Raw genomic sequence first — 21853 nt, 5'->3', positions numbered from 1 at the left:
AAAAGTTCAACCTGAGGCAGATAGATTGTATGGAAAACTTCAGGTCAAATAGCTAAAATTTGGAAAGGTTATAAGCAGCTAAAAAGATGGTTATAAGCAGCTAAAAAGAATATAAGCAGCTAATAGGAGATGTCAGGCAATCTTAACATGTTGTCCCCTACTTCGTATTCTAAGCTTAAATTGAATTGGGTATAAGGAGAACTAATTACTTATTCTTTTTCTTTCAAGGTACGGATTCCAACATGTCATGACAAGCCTGGAACAACCCAAATAATACAGTTCACACACCAGGTAGATATCAGATATTTTTATGCTACAGACCAGTGAGAAAAAGCCTATATCTTTCTGTTTTAATGTATTCATATCTTGCTGTATTCTAGATGTGCAAATTGTATCATTTTGATGCTGATAGACCCAACATATCAGTATTCTGGCTTTTTTGGATTAATAAGTGAAAGCAGGAAAAACTTTAGACTACTTACTTACTGCCCGTTACGCCAATGGCGCATAGGGCAGCAACAAAGTCCTTCCACTTCTGTCGGTCGCAGGCCAAAGCGCCTATTGTTCCCCAAGTGTGATGATGGTCTTTTAATTCTTGTTCTACCGTTCGGCGCCAGGTTGTTTTTGGTCTTCCTCTCTTTCTCTTCCCATCTGGTTTCCAGTGGAGTGCAATTTTCGTAAGAGATCCGTCTTCTCTTCGTAACACATGACCTATCCATCGCCAGCGTCTTTTCATAATTATAGTGGCCATGTCTTCTTGTTTACACTGAGACAGTAGGTCTTCGTTGGAAATTTTATTTGGCCAAAATATCCTGATTATTCTTCTAAGATTCTTGGTATGGAATGTAGACAATTTAGTAAGGTCTCGTTGTATCATGCGCCAACATTCTGCTCCATAGAGAAGCACTGGAAGAACACAGCTGTTGTATAGTTTCAGCTTAGTGCGCACGCTGTACTTTGAGGATTTCCAGATGTTATTCATACTGATAAAGGCATTTCGTGCTTTACTCAGTCTATTCTGAATGTCTTGCTTACTTCCACCATCTGGGGTGATGATACTACCCAAATATACAAATCTATCAGTAAAGGGAAGATCATTGTTACTGATCTTGATGGGGGTTTGTGTTACAGTGTTCAGAGTCATGACTTCTGACTTCTTCTGGTTTATCTTAAGGCCAACTTGTGAGCTATATTTATTTAATTTATCTGTTTTATCTTGCATATGCTGATGAGTGTGAGAAAGAAGTGCCAAGTCATCGGCAACTTTAGACTAGTAGCACCTTAAAGACTAACAAAACATGTAGATGGTATCATGAGCTTTTGTGGGCACAGCCCACTTCTTTAGATGACAGGAATGTTAGAAGTTGAGATCCAAGAATAAATAAGGGAAGGGGAGAGGGGAGAAGGAAAAGGAGCGGGGAAAAAAAGGAGGGAAGGAAGAAGAAAGAGACGGTGAGTAGATAAGCTTCAGAGGAGTCGCCTAGTTAGTCCGTAACAGGGAAGACTTACAAAACAACAAATAGTCTAGTAGCACCTTAAAGACTAAATAGTTACAAGAGGGTGATAAGAACCATTAGCACCTCCATTGTTTGGTTGGTAGGTTAAGTTATAGGATGTGGAAGGTAATGTGCAAGCCAGCTGATGTCCTTATTCATACCATTTGCATAAGAATTAAACTTGTAAACGAAGTTAAGTTCTAATCCTTCTCTGTATATTTGGCCTGTGGAATTTGCCTGAAACAAAATGGCTACTTGGAGATCCATTAATGAGTGTCCAGGTAGATTAAAGTGTTCTCCTACAGGTTTTTGTGTGTTGCCTTTTCAGATATCTGATTTGTGTCCATTAATTCTTTCCCGTAGAGACTGTCCAGTTTGGCCAATATACATAGCAGTGGAGCATTGTTGTCATTTGATGGCATAGATCACATTCGTGGATGTGTAGTTAAATGAGCCTCTGATTTGGAAGCTGATGTAGTTGGGTCCAGTGATGAAATGGCTGGTGTAGATGTGTGAGCAGAGTTGCCACCGGGGCAGATTGTAGGGGTAGGTTCCTGGGTGATTATGATGGAGGTTTGTTACGTGGTTACTGGAAAGAATTTGTCTGAGGTTAGGAGATTCTCTGTAAGCAAGGATTGGCCTTTCCCACAAGGCCTCTGAGAGTGAGGAATCATTTTCCAAGATAAGTTGTAGATTATTGATAATGCATTGGAGAGATTTAAGTTGTGGACTGTAGGTAATGACAAGTGGAATTCTATTGTTTTCCCTTTTTGGCCTGTCTTGAAGTAGTTCATGTCTGGGTTTTTTTTTGGCTCTATAGATTCTTTTTTTTTTTTTTTTTTTTTTTTCCTTTTCACTTCTCCAGGTGCGTATTTCAGTTTCCTGAATGCTCTATATAGATCCTGTAGGTGTTTGTCTCTCTGTGTGGGGGAAAAAGTGAAAGCAATTTGAGATGGCTTCTTTGACTGTACAAAATGTAATGAGCTCTTCTCTGCCTGCCCCTCACCCCCCACCCTGGGATGACAAGGCTTCTCAAGCCCTGGCTCTATCCCCTCTCTTGCCCCCGGTCTCTGGGGACGGCGGGGGGGGGGAGTGGGAGAGGGCTGGGCCAGGGCCACAGCGTAGCAGCCCCAGCTCTCCATATGGCCCCTGAGGAGGACCAGGCTGGAAGTGGGTGGGGCTTGGCTCCTGTGGACGCAGATGACGTGATGACATTGTTCTGTTGTCCTGCAGGAAATCTTTTTTTATATTTGGAGAGAGAGATTATAAAAATCAAAACGACTGTGCTGTCATACAGTTACAAGCAGTATTGATGATAGATAGTTAGGCACCCAATTACTGAAGGCTGAACATATCAGGCATCTAGACCACAAACTGCAAGTTGATACAGGTACTGGAGCACAGTGTAATGAAGCGATGGGCAATCTAGACTAGTGAGTGGGCTGCACGAGTGACCCTCCTTCATCTCAGTGGGCCGCAAGTTTGTCATAACCAAAACGGTCTCTTTAAGTAGGGCAGTTTTGCTAACTGCACTTGCATACCTAGAATTTGTGGGATGTGATGATTGAACTGTAGCAGTACTTTGATTGGATGCAAAGGGCGTGTATGGCTCTTACAGGCAATGGGCGCAATCAGCATGCACCTTCCTTCATGTGCTCATGTTGTGTGTGTGTCACTTTAGTAACATAGGTAGGAAATAGGGATGTTACTGGTTAATCATCAGCTGGGTCAGGCTGGTGCACCTACCTGCCCATGGTGCAATGCAGCTGGCCCGGCCCGAGCAGTCCCCCTGCCTGCAGGATCCTGTTTAATTGGTTAACTGATTAAATGGGATTTTATATCTCTATTAGGAAAAAGAAACTACATGGATGGAAACCAGCAGAATCCAGCAACCCTGCATGTGAGCAATAGGGTTGCCAGGTGTCCGGTATTGTACCGGACAGTCTGGTATTTGCGTGCTCTGTCCAGTAAAAAAAATCAGAAAATACCGGACATTCGCAGTGTCCGGTATTTTCTGATTTTTTTTTGGTGGCGCACCGCACGGAATTCTAGTGTGGGCGGGGGGAGTGGCTGGGAGTCCCAGCAGGGAGGTGGGGCTGCGATTGCTGCCAGGAGGCCTCAGTCCATTGAGTGTGAGGAGCCTCCTCCTTGCTAGTGCGTCGCCGGGAGCCTGCGCGGGACAGGAAGCAAGTGTCCAGGTCAGTCCCGCTCCCCGCCGGCCAATTTGCTCACCACCCCCCCCCTTCCTGGCCGGCCGGTTCTCTCCCACTTCCCCTCCTGATCTTCCCCAGCCAGACCCCTACCCCTCTTTCCCCAGCTCTGCTTCCTGCCTGCCCGTTCCTCTTCCTGATCTCCCCCAGCCAGCGCCACTGCGCACACCCCCCTCCCCCACCAGCTCTGCTTCCCACCCCCCCTTCCTCCCGGCCAGTGCCGCCGCACCCCCATCAGCTGTGCTTCCCACTCCCCCTTCCTCCTGGCCACCCTCGCGGCCCCTGATCCCCCCCAGCTGCGCTTCCCGCCCCCCCTTACTCCCGCCCAGCCCCGCCCCCTCCCAGCCGGTTCCCCCCCTCCCCCGATATCCCACGGCCAACCCCGTTCCGCCCGACCCTTCCTTCCCCCCACAACCAGCCCTACTTCCCGTTGCCCCCCCCCATCTCCTCCGGCCTGCCCCATTAGCTGTTCCCAGGCCCCTCCCTTCCCGGCCAGCACTGTTCCTTTCCCCCCGCCCATATGAAGCGTGTCCAGTTTTTTTTTTTCCTTCTTCTTTTTTAAATGACTATCTGGTAATCCCTAGCAGTGATCCAGGTTCTTGGAGCCTTTTTGCTCAATAACTTTGTCCCCCCTCCCACTTTCTTTTTTCCTTCAACAAAATTTTTTCCCGGTGTTTTTTTTTGGGTTAGTATTTTTGTTTCAGCCATCTGGCAGCCCTAGTGGGCAATGGTAAACAAAATGTCTCATGGGCCATAAATAGATCCCCAATAGACCTCATATAGCTCGTGGACCACAGGTTCCCCACTATTGATGTAACGTATTCCCTGTGAAAAGCACAAAGGAATGCTTTAGTGCAGGGGTGGGGAACCTGCAGCCCCGCACTTGCCTGTATCTGGCCCCCGAGGCTTGCGGCTCCTCCCCAGCATTGGAGAGCCTGCGTTGGCACTCCAGCCCCCTCTGCCCCGCTGTCCCACCATGGGGCTGTAGCACTACCGTTACTCCACGTGGAACGAGGTGTAGAGGTAGTTCGAATTAGAGAGCCTAATTCGAACTACCTACTCCATGCCGCATGTAGCCGCGGGCGCGGAGTCAGCACTAATGGGGATTTAAAAATGGCGGCGCCCGGCAAGATGCAAATGAAGGCCGGGATATTTAAATCCCGGGCTTCATTTGCAACTTCGAATGCCTACCTTAGCCACCCTAGTTCAAACTAGGGTGGCAGTGTAGAGATACCCTGGGTCCTTTAATCAAAGGATTGAAGTCACTGGGACTAAGGATGTTAAATATTGGTTAATTGATAGTCGAGTAACCTCATGAATTCTTAATGGTTAGTTGACTATTCTGTAGTCCCCAGGGGTGGGGCTGGCAGCCAGTGCACTCCAGCCTCACTCCTGAGGAGCACCCTGCCACTTTGTGCTGGAGTTTAAAAACCAGCTCCCCTTGCAGACTGGCTGCCTGTCACCCTGTGCTGCTACCTCTAATAAAGAGGTAGCAGCTCCTGTCTGGGAGAGGGGATCCGGACCCATCACAAGCCTGGATTGAGCCAGGCTCCTGGCCAGCCTGCTAAAAAATTTACGGGTGGGGTGGGGGAGAGGGAAATGTGTAAAGTCTATAGCATTAACCTATAAGCTTTTGCACTACCTCCCTTCCTCCTGGCCACCCTCACGGCCCCCGATACCCCCCAGCTGCGCTTCCTGCCCCCCCTTACTCCTGCCGAGCCCCGCCCCCTCCCAGCCGGTTCACTCCCTCCCCCGATATCCCACGGCTAGCCCCGTTCCGCCCGACCCTTACTTCCCCCCCACTATTGCATCCCTAACTGGAACTAAATATAGGTGAAAAACATACTTAGGCAAGGATTATAACTTTCTTGAGTTATAGAGTCAACTTGTGGAATGCTTTGCCAGAAGATGTTGTGGAAGCCAAGACTGTAGCAGGGTTCAAAACAGAATTAGATAAGTTAATGGAGGAAAGATCCATTAATAGCTATGAGCCAGGATGTGCAGGAATGGTGTCCCTACCTCTCTTGGCCAGAAGTTGAAAATGAGTGACAGACAATGGATCACTATTCTGCTCATTCCCTCTGAAGTACCTGGCATTGGCCTCTGTTGGGAGACAGCATACTGGACTAGATGGACCTCTGGTCTGACATAGTATTTCAGTTCTTGTGTACTTTTAAAAGTGTACCCTTCCTGTTGTTTGTAATCATGACTATCTACTTCTTAGACATAGGAGGATTTAAATCTATGACTTCTTGTTTAATAAACTTGTTTTAATTTTTCTATAAAGCAATTTAGTTCTGTGATTGAAATAAGAATTTATCTGGGGATTGACATTAACAAGATGCATTGTATTGTCTAATTAAAGGAGCAATTAACTCAATTACTTCTGTGAGTGTTCTAGGAGAGGGTTGTTCACTATTTATTACCAGCAAGGGTTGGACTGAAGAAGTTGCTGGTAAGGCACACAGGTTGTTGGCAGAGAGCTGCCACATTAGCAAAACTCTAATTTGCTCAGGTTGACAGGGGAGAGGGGTGTAACATTGTAACTCACTATTCTGGGAATCTCAGCAGACTGACATATTGGCAGAGGATATGGGTAACATTTGGGACTGGGAGAGTGGTGGGGTTACTTTTCAGAAAGAACAAGTCCTGTTGTGATCTGGATGCTTGTATTCGGTCTGTTGGCATCAGGACTGAGCGCCACAGAAGTATAACATTTAAGGTACTGAGAGATGCTGAGCAAATGGGGGCATAACCCCTTACTGGTTGAAATCTAAAGCTTCAGAAGACTGTTAGTTCAAGCAGCTTAGTTGATACCATTACAGTTGGCACCCATAAAGTAAGGTTACCAAGCAATAAGCCATTTAAGGCTTAAAGACAAAATCATTGCCTTAAACTTCCCCTGAAAACTACTCACCAGCAATTGTAGCCTCTGGAACAACATTTCTTTAAATACCTATAAATTCTTCACTTGGATTTCAGGATGGAGGTGGATGGAGTGTAGCTTCCTCAGTATTTGGCTACTGAGAAGCTGACTCAAAAATTACTATGTAGGGGACAGCCCCCTAAAAGTTCCATGTTTGGTCATACAAGCCATGGATATGATAAACCACTTGTCTGCTTTTATTTTCTCCTTAAAATTATATCATGGACTGAAATGTCTTAATCATTTGGTATCATTCTCGGGCTGAGGCAGACTTCTGTACAATTGCTGCAAGCGTAACTGATATCCTTACTTTATCATTAGCACAGGTAAAGAACTAATATGGATATGACATAGTACATGTCCTGTGTTACCATGTTTGGTCCATTAGAGGGCAACTTTTATTCAATACTTTTAATTGTGTTATACTGACTAAATAGTTAATTTCTGCGTTTTAGGCAGACACACAAATCTCGATTGCTTTACCTACTGTTCATGAAGTGGATCTTTTCAGGTAAAAATTTGACCAGACTTTTTTTAGTCGTATTGAATGCTCGCAAATTATTCTGAGGCCAGTGGGAGCTTTATGAAACATGATGCTCTAGTTAACCAACTAATTTTAACAGCATCATTGCAAATAGCTGTTAAAGCATTGTTTTTATTAAGATGACTAAAGGAAAGCATATTTAATACTGGTTGAAAGTAACTACAGTAAGTAGCAAAGTCTATGTAATTGGATATTTATTTATGTGAAAACTATTCTAACAGGGAAAACAGGAAAATATTCACTGTAGTTTTCAAATGTCCTTTATCTAGTTGTGTCCTTTTAAGTGTAATTTGTATTTATTCTGGTGATAAATATATTGAAAAGTGTCTGTATACTTCTATAAATCTGTTTTCAGATGCTTCTGTCCAGTGTTCTTTCACATTCAGATGCTTTGGGAACTAGTGTTGTTAGGAGAACCAGTGGTTGTTATGGCACCATCACCTTCTGAATCTTCAGAAACTGTTCTGGCACTTGTTAGGTAAATATAATAGAGTGTCCTTACAGTTAAGTTCTGTTGATCTGAAAGGAATATTGAATAGCATCCAATGAAGCTCTAGAAATTTGACATTTTTTTAGTGTCTCTTTATGTGAAGTATCTTTATGCATATACTTAATTTAACCATCTATGTTTCTGCTCCACAGTTGCATTTCACCTTTGAAGTACTGCAGTGATTTTAGGCCCTATTTCACTATACATGATAGTGAATTTAAAGAATATACCACTCGTACACAAGCCCCGTAAGTAACATGGATTACAGATGTAAAAGTTAATGATCAGGTCATTCTTGCTCCATAACAGTGTTTTAAAGTGGAAACTAAAGAATAAATGCATCTGACGAAGTGGGTCTTTGCCCACGAAAGCTTATGCTCCAACACTTCGGTTAGTCTATAAGGTGCCACAGGACTCCTCGCCGCTTTTAAAGAATAAAGCTCACTTTCTGAGACTTTGGTTTTGGACACTTTGGAAAGAAACCCCCTTCTTTTTGGTGTTGTAACATAGTAAGCTATAGTTCTCTCTCATTTTGTATTAAATAGTTAACTCGCTAGGCATTAGTAGTGCTGAAAAGGCTCTGGCTGTTATATTGGATCACAAATGCAATATGAGTTAACAGTGTGATGCAGTTGTGAGAGAGGCCAATACCCTTCTGGGTTTATTAATAGCAGTGTTGTATGTGAGATCTGGCCAGATTCAAGCTGAAGAGTTTTGTTCATTTTTAGGCCCTGCTCTCTAAGAATGATCACGACAGATTGGAGAGAGTCCTGAAGGGACCAATGAATATGATAAAGACTTTTTAACTTGTCTTTATAAGCTATGATTTATAAACCTAAAGCAAATCTGAGCATGCTTTGTCTTGATAACTGACAACTGATTGGGCGGTGGAACCTGATCAGTCTTGAGGTATGTTAAGACTGTTATAAAGAGGATAATGGTCCATTGTTCTTCATGCCTCTTAAAGATAGGACAAGAAGTAACAGGTTTCATCTGCATCTAGAGAGACTTGGGCTATGTCTACTCTACTAAGAAAAGTATGAAAAAGATATGCAAATTGTGAACCGCAATTTGTGTATCTTTTTCCGCTTGTCTTCTGAAAGAGGCTTTTCGACATTTGGCCCATCTACACGGGGCCAAATGTCAGGGGAAAAAAAGTCTTTTGGAACATCCCTTCTTCCTCGTAGAACGAGGTTTACAGGGATGCCGAAAAAATGTGTCTGCTTTTCTGGAATTTTTTTCAGAAAAGCAGATGCGTTCCTTGGACTCGGCAGAGCTTTTCTGAGATACCTCCAGTATCCTGGAAAAGCTCTGCTGTGCAGACATAGCCTTAATTAATCAGGAGAAATGTTTTAACTTTAGGGTAATTAAGTTCTGAAATGGGCTTCCAAGGGAGGTTGCGGCTGTACAAACAGCTGTCAAGGTGGTTTAGGTGTACTGGGTTTTGCATCCGGAATGCCTTCCATTCTTACATGTACATGATTCTGCTTTAATTATAGTTATTCCAGCTAGTTAAGAGAGAGAAGATGATCTGAAATATGTGGTGGTATCCTAATCATCTCATATTTAGAATCACACTTGAAGTCAGTAGGATGTCTGTGTACCTGATTGGTGAAAGAGTTGAATCCTGAATGAAAACAGATGCTTTGCTCTTCAGTAAGGGCTTATCTACATGGGGAACTGAACAGAATATCTAAGACAGAGCTAGGTATTCCAGAATAGTTCATGAAGATGATGTATTCGGGGAAAGAAGTCACTCTTTTCCAAAATAATGACTGCATATAAAATTACACATTTTGGAATAGAGCATCCATTTTAGGATCTATCCTGGAATACCTATTGATTCACAGCATCTATTCCATTTAATTTTCCAGTGTAGATGGATCTTAAGAAAAAAATGTGTGCTTCCTCAGTGAACTTGTATGAATGTACCAGTCATATTTGTGGATTTTTGTATTAATTTGGGAAATATGATTGAGATCTTGAATTTTCATAATTTTGGAAGAACTGTAGGTCATTTGATGAAGTGTATGGGCTGACACAAGTTTTTAAACAACTCTTTGTCATAAGAAAAAGCTTGAAGTAGCCATTTGGCATTTAGATACACACAAGATGAAATAGGTGTTATATCTATGTAAAGGCAGTTAAACTCCATAGATTCTCTAGGGTTGTACCAGTGCAACTGAGGAGAACTTAGCCTAGAGTGTGTAGAACATGATACTTGGCGGCAGAAAAGCTGTTTTATTACAGAGTATACTTTAAATAAGATTATGCCTACTGTTGGAATTACTTGAAATTCTTCTTCTTCTAGTGGTTTCTCATGTCCATTCAGATTAGATGTGCGCACCGCGTGCACCGCGTCTTCCGGAGCGTTTTCCCTAGCGGTACCCGTAGTGCTGGCAGGGCACCCACTAGAGTGACGCCGCTATGGCGAGGCATAAGTACCCCTGCCAGTGCTCCCCCATCTCAGTTCCTTCTTACCGCCCGTGACGGTCATTGGAGCACTCAAGGGAGCTTTGATCCCTGTTGGTTGGCTCCAACTTGGGCAGGCAGGTATTGGCAATGAACCCTTTAAGAATTTACTTTCTGTGTCCTTTAATAAACAAATTGTCATTGCCAAAAATGATTTAAGCTAAAAAACAACTTGAGACAGTTCACTCTTATTTCTAGCCTTAATCCAGATAATATTTACTGTCTGCTTTCTTCTTAAGGCAGCAGTCCTCAAACTTTTGAGACATGCCCCCATCCTAGTGGCTGAGGCTGGGGTCAGGACTGGGGTAACAGCCAGGTTGTGCTGGACCTGGGGCCAGGTGCAACTCCACTCCCAACCTTGCCCCCAGTCTCTGCCTCATTTCAGGAATAGATGGAAGCTGGGCACTGGTATAACCCACACACATACTGGGTATGGTGTATTGAGCCATCTAGTGGCACTTGGATCACTTACATAGAGAGAGAACAAAGAATGTGCTCTACAGACCTAGTTGAAAGCCAGCTAGCTTTTAGCTTAAGTGGCAAAGGCTCATTCACTAAGCTTCCATAGGTTTTAGGTTCAGTTCTGCCTGTGAGTATTACACTGGCAAGGGGCTGGGAGTAGAGTTGCAGCTGGGCCATGATGTGGGCTGGTGTTGGGCTCCCAGCTGGGTGTGGAACCATGCCACGGCTGGGAACGGGGCCAGACAAGGCACCAGAAGAAAATGGGGATGTGGCAGGAGGTAGGACTTGGAACACAGCCAGAGGTGAGGAGGAGCAAGGGGAAGCATACTTAGTCTATGATGTATATGATCTGCATGCTGTCCTTTGAAAGCTGAGATTTTGGGAAATATGTTTTAAATAAATGTTTCATACGGGTAATTATTTCTTTGTGTTCATATTAATTGCTAACTCTTAAGAATCGTTTCAAGTTAGAATAGTCCTTGATATCTATATTTTAGTGGTAAAAACTGTTGCTCTCTTGACTGAAGAATTTCTGTTCTTTATTTTTCTAGGCCTTCTGTCATTTTAGGAGTGACGAACCCTTTTTTTGCTAAAACACTTCAGCACTGGCCACATATTGTCCGAATAGGAGAGATTAAACTTCCAGGTAAAACGTAAGCTCTACTACTCTGCCTCCAAATGTGTTTTAAAAAAAAATCTTGCCTTTTTTTGCCTTTAGTAAAGCCTTGGGGTATGTCTACACTACAGCACTAATTCGAACTAACTTAGTTCGAATTAGTTAATTCGAACTAAGCTAATTCGAACTAGCGCAGCTAGACCTAAAAACTAGTTCGAATTAGCGTTTTGCTAATTCGAACTAGTGCGTCCACACTGATTGGATGCAGGGGGGCATTTAAGGGCACCTGAAACCAGTTCTGGCAGGGCATCAGGTCAGTAGTTGCGTTGTGTGGCTGCTGTCTGAGGCTATCTGAGGCTTGTGCTTAAAGGGACCCCCCTGGACAGCCAGTTCTCCGCTTTTCCGCTTGCTTGCCTACCTCGCCGAGGGACAGCAAAGCGTTGGTCTCTGTGCCCGTCTGTGTTGGTGCTTCCCTTCGGGGCCGCCGCCGCAGGTGGCAACATGGAGCCAGAGCTCGCCCTGCACCTTCTGGTGCACTTTCTGGACTTGCTGCTGCAAGCCTGCCAGCAATGGCTGGAGGTTGCCTGGTGCACGTCAGCCCCCTGCCTCTCCGCCTGGCCGCCCTGGGGGCCATTGAGGAGCCGCAGCGGCGCCCGGACGCCGGCGTGCCCCACCGCATCTGGCGTCTGGACACCAGCAGCGACTGGTGGGACCGCATCGTCCTGGACCGCTGGGAAGACCGACAGTGGACCCAGAATTTCAGGATGAGGAGGGACACCTTCATGGAGCTCTGCGAGTGGCTCGCCCCTGCCCTGCGCAGAAGGGACACTCACATGAGGCCCGCCATCCCCCTCCAGAAGCGTGTGGCCATTGCCCTCTGGAAGCTCTCCACGCCAGACAGCTACCGATCCGTCGGGAACCAGTTCGGTGTGGGGAGATCCACCGTCGGAGCAGTGCTCATGCAGGTACGGCACTCATCGGCCACAGGACCGGGGGGGGAGGAGGGATGCAAGGAGGGGATGGGCCGCCCCAGGAAAAAAGGGGGGGAGGGAGGAGGTGAAAGTGCCCTGCACCGGTCTCTCCCGGCCATACTACACGCTGCCCGGGGCGGGTTGCTTCCGGGAGTGGGGCACGGGGCACTGCCAGGGCATGAACACTCCCAGCCACCCGGGCGCCCCACTGATTCGCGCTTTGCTGTGTCTCTCCGCAGGTGGTCAGGGCCATAAACCGGGTGCTGCTCCGCAGGGTGGCCATCAACGGGACGCACATCCCCATCTGTGCCCTGGAACACCAGGCATCCCGGTACGTCAACCGCAAGGGGTACTTCTCCGTGATCCTGCAGGCCGTGTGTGACCACCGGGGACAGTTCACGGACATTAATGTGGGCTGGTCCGGCAAGGCACACGACACACGGGTGTACCGCAACTCCTCCATGTGCCAGAGGCTGCAGGCCGGGACCTTCTTCCCCGACCGCCACATCAGGGTCGGGGACGTGGACATGCCCGTCTGCCTGGTGGAGGATGCCGCCTACCCCCTACAGCCGTGGCTGATGAAGCTCTACACGGGGCACCTCAATCCCTCCCGCCAGGCCTTCAATGCCAGGCTTACCAGGGCCCACATAGTGGTGGAGGGGGCCTTCGGGCGACTGAAAGCCCGCTTTTGATGCCTCCTCACTCAACTGGACCTCGCCGAGCACAATATACCTCCTGTAGTGGCAGCATGTTCTGTGCTGCACAATTTGTGTGAGAGAAAGGGGCAGGCTTTCCTGCCAGCCTGGATGGCTGAGGCTGACCGCATGGCTGGCCACTACACTCAGCCCCGCACCGCCGCTGTCCGTGAAGCCCACCGGGGGGCTGTCCGGATCCGGGAAGCCCTGTGGGAGAGCTTCCTGGTGGAGGAGGAGGAGGACTGAACTCTCCCTGCATGCCCCACTGGGACCTTCTTCCACCCTCCCCACCTTCCCCTTTCCCCTTCCTAACCACCCTTCCTAATGTCAAATAAAGACACCTGTTTTGGCAAACAACATCTCTTTATTTAACATAAGTGGGGTGGAGGGACGGAGGAGTGAGGGTGGGAGAGGGGAGGGGGAAACCTGGGACGAGGGAGCTGGAAGGGGGTGGAAGGGAGGAAGGGAAAGGAAAGCTCAGGGGTGGGGGTCCGGCTGCCTCTCCCATCTTGCAACACTGCGGGTGAGGGGGCGTCGGGGGGGAATGGGTGTGGAGGTTGGGGCAGGAGGAACAGGGGCTGCGGAGGAAGCAGGAGCAGGGGGAGCAGGAGCAGGAGGAAGCGGGAACCGGTCGAGGAGGCTCTGGAGGTGGCCTCTGAGGGCACGGCCCTGCTCCTCCAGCGCCTTCAAGCTCCGCTGGCGCAGCCGAAGGTCCTCCTGGACCCAGTGGTCCTGGGTGCGGAGCTGGTGATCCAGGAAGCGGAGGTGCCGCCGCTGGTGGTACTCCTGGTTCCTGGCTCTCCTGCTGGCCCGGGTGCGGGCGGCTGCTGAAAGCGGGGTGGTGCACCCTGCAGGCCCAGGTGCTGCGGCTGTGGTGAAACAAGAGCAGCGGTCAGTTCTCCCTGGGGCCCAGGTGGGTGAAACCCAGCCCCCCTCTGCAAGGCCAGGGCCCCTGCATGACACCCAGCTGCTGCTCCATGGTGGGCAAGGGCCAGGCGCACGGTCCCTGGGCTCCCTCTTCCCCCAGCCCCCCGTACACCTATGGGGAGCATGATGGTACTCACATGTGGAGGCCTCCCCAGCCTCTGACAACACAGGCGATCGGTTCTGTGGGGTTCCTCGGGGGTCCTGGGTCCTGGGCATGCTGCTGGCAGGCTCCTGGCTCTCGGCGTCCTCCGGCTCCTCCTCCTCGGTGTCACTGAGTGGTCCCTCCGCCCTGGGGTCAATGACCGCCCTGGGGGCAGGGACGGCATGAGCCCCCAGGATGCGGTCCAGAGCCAGAAAGTGGGGGCAGGCCTCCGGGTCGGCCCCTGGCAGGCAGGCCCGGGAGTAGGACTGCCGCAGGTCCTTTATTTTGCAGCGGACCTGCTCCCTGCTGTGGTGGTGGCCTCTGGCGGTCAGGCTGGCAGCCATGCGGCCGTAGACAGCCGCTTTCCTGTGCCTAGTGCGGAGATCGTGGACATTGGAGGCTTCCCCCCAAACCTGGATGAGGTCCACGATCTCCGCACTAGACCACGCGGGCGCCCTCCTCTTGCGGCCCCGGGCAGGCTCCTGGGAACCGCCAGGCTGGTCATGGGAAGAGGGGGAGGGCTGGGGGGGCATCGGGTGGCTGATTCATGGGGTGTCAGGTGCAGGGTCTGCTGGCACGGTGCTGGCAGCCTTGCAACTGGCACAAACAGTGTAGCCAGCCCGTGGCCCTTTAAGGGCTCCGGGGCCGGGAGGGGGGCAGTAGAGTTTGCCTGGTGTAGGCCAGAGTAGCCAGCAGGGCAAGCTGGGAAGGGCTAGCCTCCCACTAGTTCGAACTAAAGGGCTACACAGCCCTTAGTTCGAACTAGTAAGTTCGAACTAGGCGTTAGTCCTCATGAAATGAGGTTTACCTAGTTCGAACTAAGCACTCCGCTAGTGTAGCGCCTATCAAAGTTAATTCGAACTAACGTCTGTTAGTTCGAATTAACTTTGTAGTGTAGACATACCCTTAGAGATTAATAAAGGAGTAACTTAATCTAAATGCTTTGTGAGCCAGTTTCCAAGATTGAGTTTCTCGTGTTCTTCATGAAATTTAAGGGTGTTAAATAAACCCCAACTCTTGGAAATATTGTAAGGTGATATTTAATGTAACATATATATAACTATTCTGGTTTTTGTCTTCATAGTAGGAGGGTAATGATACTCATTACTGCCTATGTTTTTATCTTTTTAAAAACTTAAATGATTCTGTTTTCATATCCCTGACAAGAAAATAATAGCTGATAACTTTTGCTAATGGGTCACGCATGAAATTCAGTTAATTTCTGATGATGGCTTCTTTTAGATCCAGTAGAATACAAACACAAATACCTTGAAGTGTACTACAAAACTAGTAAAGCACTGTAGCAGTGTACATACGGAACATTACTGCACAGTGAGCTAGTGTGCTGTAGAGTCATATCCTGGTTACTGCACACTAATGTCCTTTGTGGACAAGCCCTAAAAGTATCCATCATTAAAAGGTGCATAGAATATTATTTTTTGGGTTGGATCACAGAAATCCTGTTGAGACTGTCACCCAATATGCTGATCATACCACTGAGACTGCCTGTCTGCCCTCTGGGGTGCCCCACTACCAAGTCCTGCTGAGCTCTGGTCTCCCTCAGCAATGGCACGGGATTGTGTATTAGCCCATAGCAGAGCAGTGCAGACACTGATAACAGCTCAGCTCCGGGAGGACTTAGTTACAGTGACTTGACAGCACCTAGGAGCCCAGCCATCAAAAGGGACCAAAACCCCAAATAAAATAAGAGTTTTGTACATGGAAAGATCATGAAGCTCGCTTTCTTTGTCAATGAAAGAGATATATGCACAGCTGTTGTTACGGGGAAGGGGCCAATTATTTTTTACTGGGTTAATAATAAATAAGTGTGCTTTATATAATATAAAAAAGTAGGAGTAAAAATAAAACAAAGCATTCCAGCTAACCTTAATATAGTAAGAGAAGTTAAAAATCATATTTCTCACCCTAGTTTTTATTTCAAGTGCAGTTGTTCCCAAGCCAGAGATGCTCTTTTTCTCTGGTCTGAGCCTAGCATTGCTCCTCTACCCCTCTCTATACAGATTTTTTTTTAGGTGTTCTTGTGTTTCCCCTTAAGGCGGGTCAACAGTTTCAAAAGCCAGTTGAATATCGTCATTCTTTGCTTCCAATCCCTTAAATAAAATTTCCCCAGGGTGGGGAGCCCAATTTTTAATTCTCCTTCCTCTACCCACTCCCCCACCCCCGGAAAAACACCAAATTCAGCACTAGGAAACATGGTCTCATGTCTTTGTAAGACCAACCACACTTTAGGCTTGCAGGAGAAACACAATGACCAAGCCATTAAGTTCCTTAATTTCCACTAATAGTTTTCACTAGAAGACTTAGATTACTAAAACAGGTTTCTGCTTAGTATTTCTAACTTCGCATATGCGAAAGATAAAGGTTGTACTTCCCTTAAATGAGACTCTCGGGTCTGGCAACATCCGTGGTCTGGCAGAACTACAGATGTTCCTGGACCACAGAGCCCAGGGATAGGGAGGTCGGGCTGTGGGGCACGAGCAGCAGGGCGGGCCAGCAACTCAGCCGGGAGCCCCATGTCAGAGGGTGGGGTAGAGGAGCAGCAAGGAGTTCCGGCCACTGTGGCTGGACAGTAGTAAGGGGCCAGTAGCAGCAGCAGCTTCAAAGCTCCGGCTGCGGAGCTTGGGGGCTGGCAGCACTAGACACAAAGCTCCAGCCTGTGGGCTTGCACTGCTGTGCAGGCAGTAGTGGAGCCAGACTGGAGCCCTAGCCAGGGCAGCATAGATCATATTGGGAAGGACCTCCTCTTGTCCAGTAAATCCCTTCGTTCTAGACTGCTCCGGTCCCGAGTGTGCTGGATGAGGGAGGTCCATCCTGTACATACAACAAATAGAATGTACACATTCAGGGGATGACAGGTTCTTGAGTGAAAGGCTGCTTGCCCTGTTTTGCATAAAGCATATTTGAGTTATGCATATTCAAAAACATTTCCATAAAAATATGGGGGTGTAGCTTCACAATTACCCTGCATAATTAAGTCATTATAGTGCTTAAAATTGCATGACTTTTTATAAAAATTTCTACCTGAAGGATAAGTGGACAGAAATGTCAAAGAAATTTTCATCCAACAGGTGATACGGTCATAAAGTATTATTTGTTTGTGATATTAAGTGTCTACACTTAATCCTCCTTTTCTTTTGATACCATGTTTTGCTGTGGACCAAGAATTCAGAAATAGCTTCGGTCAGAATATTTCAGTATGAAATCCATTTTTCAAGGGAAAGCATTAAGTAGTGTTTCTTCTGGAGTATAATTATTGTTATTGGCCTAGGGACTGTCTTCACCAGACCTAGGGAAGTTTTTTTGAAATGAGGGGTGGAATATGACTCTAAGAGTTTTAAAATCCCCTTAGGCTGGACAAAATAGTTGTGTAGGAAAGAGATGCTGGCCGTGGATCTCTCCCCAGTTATATTTCAGTAAGCTTGACAACCCTTAATATCAACAAAATTGTGAATGAATGCACCCAATTAGAATCAAAGGAAGATGAATAGAGGAGGCAATCTTCTTGCTACAGGAATAATACTTCATTTTTCAACTGATTTAGAGTGATACCCCAGGCTAATCACAGTTATCCAATAGGAATTTTAATTTTTTTTTATTTTAAAGCACTTTTTGTTCAATTAAAAGTCTGCAAGGTTTAATAATAACATTTTCATGCATATGTTTAGTTGGAATGCTTAGCTACATTTCTGATATTTTTTATGTTATTAGGCAATGTACTAAACAAAAATAAGGTTTTATAAACACATGTATTTACACAATGTATGTATTTTGGTGCATGCACCCAAAGGAAAGATTTTCAAGGTGGTGTTGTTTTTAATTTGATTTCGGTAGGTGAAGTTCCAAAGCAAGTGAAAGTGAAAAAGCTCAAGAACCTAAAGACTTTGGATTCTAAACCTGGTAATATGCTTGATCATCATCAAAACATAAGCCTTAGTATTTTCTTTACTAAAAATATATGTCTTAGTTGTTGTGCCCTTTTTTTTCTTCCAGGTGTTTATACATCTTATAAAACATACTTGAACAGAGATGAAGAAATCATAAAACAGTTACAGAAGGTAAACTTGCAAATCTGTTCAATGAAACTATTTGTATGCTTGTCAATCTTTTTATTCATATATGTAGAGTGACCAGACTTGTTTTTAAAGAGACAGTCCAATATTTAAGCCCTCCAGCTTGTGTTCCTACTTTTTTTTTTTTTTTTAAATGGGCACATTGTAACGTATTGTCTCCCCTGACCCTCATCAGTTCAGGGCAGAGGGTCCTGCCACTGGCCAGCTTCTGGCTCAGCAGCCACTCACCCACCAGAGATGAATGTGGGTGGTCTAGTGGCCAATGATGGGGTGCATAGGCAAGGTTAGTGGTATGTCAAAGATGCAGCACAGGGTTGGCTGCTTCCCCATGCTGGTCCATCAGCGCAACCCCCACTGCATGCCTTCTCTCAACTAGCAGGGCCTCGTCCCCTCTCTTGTTTCCAGACGGTACTGGTTTTGTGTTGTAAGTTGTGGTAGCTGGTGAGTGCAGCCAGGTGCAAGGCAGTGGGTAGTAACATAGTAACATGTCACCTCTACTGCCCACCTATAGGTCTTTTATGTGCTGCCCCTCTTACTGTTATCTCCCTGCTCGTCTCTTTACCACCCTCCCTCCCTCCACCTCTCTGCTCCACCATCTCTCTCCTGGCAAGGCACTACCTGTTCCCAATGCTGTCTGAGAACCAACCTTTAGTTGGAGAGCACAGTTCATTGGCAGGTACCTTCCTTCTCCCGTTGTCTCTGGCTAGGCTAGTGCCCCAGGAAAGCTTAAGATCCTCCTGCCCAGAGCATTGGCCAGGAGGAGACAAGCTCTGCATGGGCCAAAGCCCAACTTGGTGCTGTCATGGGGAACTCTTTCGGCCCCTCAGCTAAGTTCTAGAATGGCAGGGGAAGTGATTTCCAGCCTGTTCATGCCTTGAACTTGCAGGCTTCACAACAGCTTGCAGGGCAGGAGCATAGTACTTTCTTCACCCAGCTGCTCCATCCCCTTTGCACCCTATGTTGCTGAGCCATCTCTCTGGCTGGGTTTGCTGAAGCTCCTGTATCTGGGTCCTTGGGCCTGGGTGCATAATGCATCCTTAGGGTTTAACCTCTTTCTACCTGTAGAATTATTTCCCAATTTCAGCTGTTCCTTATATGCTAACGAGGTGGTGGTGGTGGTAATGGTGCGCTGGGGGGTTACACAGGCTACCCCTTACGAGTATGTTGTAGTCTCATAGCCTCTCTAATTAAATCAGGTGTGGGTGCCCCATCCCACTGCGTGCGGTTAGCTCCATACTGCATTAGTGTTCACCAGGCTAGTCGGCGAATCTCATCATCAGTTAACTCTCTCTCTCTCTCTCTCTCTCCCTGCTGTTTAGAGGTGTCAGCTTGATACGGGTATACTTGATCTCCCTGCAGTCCCCTATGCCCTTGTTCTCGGGAACAGCCCCTGGTATACCCTCCCCGGTTTCCAATCATTCCTTTTGTACCACTCTCATTTGTATAGGTGACTGCTAGTTCTATTGCTGCCACATAAGAGACCCTTTCTTTCTTTATAGTGGTCGTGGTCTGGAGTGAGTAGTTATCTGTTGGACCAGTCCCCTTAGTTCCCCTGGATTGGCTGGATGGCCATTCTGCCAAACTGCAAGTTTCCCAGAATAATATGGGGTCAAAGAGACAGCACAATCCCTTAAGGCTGTGGTTCTCAACTGGTGGTCCAAGGAACACTGGTGGTCCAAAGTGACTTTTTCGGTGGTCGACAGGAACATTGTCCAAAGTCACACGGCATGAGCAGGCACCACCATTAGGCTGCTTTATGCCATGTTCACAAGCATGTGGTGCGTTATCCATAGCATCACCTAGGACGCAACAGCTTTGTGTTGCCAGTAACTTCCGTCTCAGGCTCTTGCGCATCAGTGTAGCTGCCGCCGTCGTGCTGAGCAGTTGCTGTGTCTTTCATCCTGTGCTACATGTGCTGTTTTACAGGTGTGGTATAGTTTGTTTATAATGGCAATGACAGGAAGAAATGTCAAGCACAAGTATTCGGAGGACTACATCAAATTCGGCTTCACTTGTCAAGAAAAAGAAGGCATGGATTTGCCACAATGTGGTGTTTGTTTCAGAGTCTTGGGGAATGACTCAATGAAGCCGGCTAAGATGAAACTCCATCTCAAAGTGTCACCCCAACTTGTTGCAAAAGGATGAAGATTATTTTGAGCAGCTGTTATCAGGTCTGAAATGGCAGTGCCTCGACTCAACAAGTTCATTCTACAATAAGACAAGCAATGCAGTGCGCTCTTCCTACATTGTTGCATACAAAGTTGCACAGGCCAAGAAGCCTCATACCATTGTAGAGCAACTTGTGTTCCCCTGTGCAAAAGAGATGGTGCGGCTTGTTCTTGGCAAGGAAGCAGCAAGGAAGCTGAATGATCTATCTGTCTAACGACACAGTATCGAGACGGATAAATGAGATCTTACACAACATCAGTGAACAAGTTGTGGATGAAATAAAGAAGTCTCCATTGTTTGCCATACAATTGGACGAATCGACTGACGTTGCATTGTGCTCTCAGCTTTTGGTGTTCGCATGATACATGGTTAAGGGAGACTTCAAAGACGAGTTTCTTTTTTGTAAGACTCTTGATACCACCACAAAAGCTGAGGATGTGATGGAAATTGTTAACAATTTCTTTGAAGTACATGGTCTGGATTGGGTACATCTTGTGGGTGTCACCACTGATGGTGCACCTGCCATGCTGGGCTCAAGATCAGGCTTCCAAACACTGGTGAAACAGCGCGTTCCAATGGTAACTGGAGTTCATTGTTTCATTCATAGGGAAGCTTTGGCATCAGAAACATTGCCTGATCAACTGAACGCCATTTTCAAAGTGTTGGTGAAAGTGGTGAATCATATCAAATCATCGGCTCTGAACACCAGGCTGTTCAAAAGATTTTGCAGGGACATGGGTTCCAACTTTAATGTGTTGCTGTTCTACACTTCTTTACGGTGGTTGTCAGCAGGGAACTTACTCAACAGAGTTTTTTAATTGAGAGAGGAGTTGGATTTATTTCTCTAGGCTCAAGGGAAAGAGGAATTCCGAAATGTGCTGACGCGGTCAAATTTAGAACTTCCGTGTCTTGTCAATATTTTTGGAATCTTGAACAAACTGAATCTTCAGCTGCAAGGGAAAGGTGCAAATCTGTTCTCTCACCAAAGCATCATCAAGGCTTTTCTTGACAAATTGGAACTCTGGATCGTAAGAATCAAAGACAATAATTTGGTTCAATTTCCATATGCGGATGCCATGCTCGGGGGGGGAAAGGAAGCCATCTCGATCATGTACGGAAGCTCTGAGACGAATTCCAACGATACTTTCCGGAGGTAGACAGGACAAGGGATGGATTATCTTTCATCAGGAATCCATTTACAGCAGATGTTAATAGTGTTCCAGAGGATCTGCAGGAGGAATTCTTGGATCTGAAAAATGATTTTGCGGCTCAAGACATGTACCAGCAGTCTACCATAGAGAAATTTTGGGCCAGCGTGACCGGGAGTTATCCAATTCTGTCAGCACACGCAATCAGATTTCTTTTGCCATTTGCATCAACTTATATGTGTGAAACTGGATTTTCGTGGTGTTTGCACGTTAAGTCCATACAGAGGAATCAGCTTGCAGTAGAAGGCGATATTCATTGTGCATTATCAAGTATCACTCCAAACATTGAATAGCTTGTCAGTGAGAAGAGAATCCAAAAATCTGTTAGTAAGAAATAAATTTCAAACCAAAATGTTCGTTATCTGTTCTTTTGTATCATGTCTCAAAAAAGAAGTGGTCCATGAAAATTTTTTTGATTGGCCTGGTGGTCCGTG

At 46.6% G+C, this 21853-nt stretch overlaps 1 protein-coding gene across 1 annotated transcript in view; it reads left to right on the top strand.

Annotated features, from left to right (window-relative positions):
- DENND6A (DENN domain containing 6A) overlaps window positions 1–21853 on the top strand; it is a 55055-nt gene that overhangs the window by 19384 nt on the left and 13818 nt on the right. Inside the window, exons 8-14 of the mRNA XM_006130928.5 lie at window positions 229–291; window positions 7088–7143; window positions 7532–7654; window positions 7819–7914; window positions 11152–11246; window positions 17804–17869; window positions 17963–18027. Of these exons, the coding sequence (XP_006130990.2) occupies window positions 229–291; window positions 7088–7143; window positions 7532–7654; window positions 7819–7914; window positions 11152–11246; window positions 17804–17869; window positions 17963–18027 (564 nt within the window). The remainder of the gene's footprint in view (window positions 1–228; window positions 292–7087; window positions 7144–7531; window positions 7655–7818; window positions 7915–11151; window positions 11247–17803; window positions 17870–17962; window positions 18028–21853) is intronic.

The sequence above is a fragment of the Pelodiscus sinensis genome, chromosome 11 (assembly GCF_052426305.1).
Source record: "Pelodiscus sinensis isolate ZL-2025 chromosome 11, ASM5242630v1, whole genome shotgun sequence".
NCBI classification, from domain to species: Eukaryota; Metazoa; Chordata; order Testudines; family Trionychidae; genus Pelodiscus; species Pelodiscus sinensis.
Note: the sequence above shows the minus strand (reverse complement) of the source record. Positions and strands in the feature narration are given on the sequence as shown.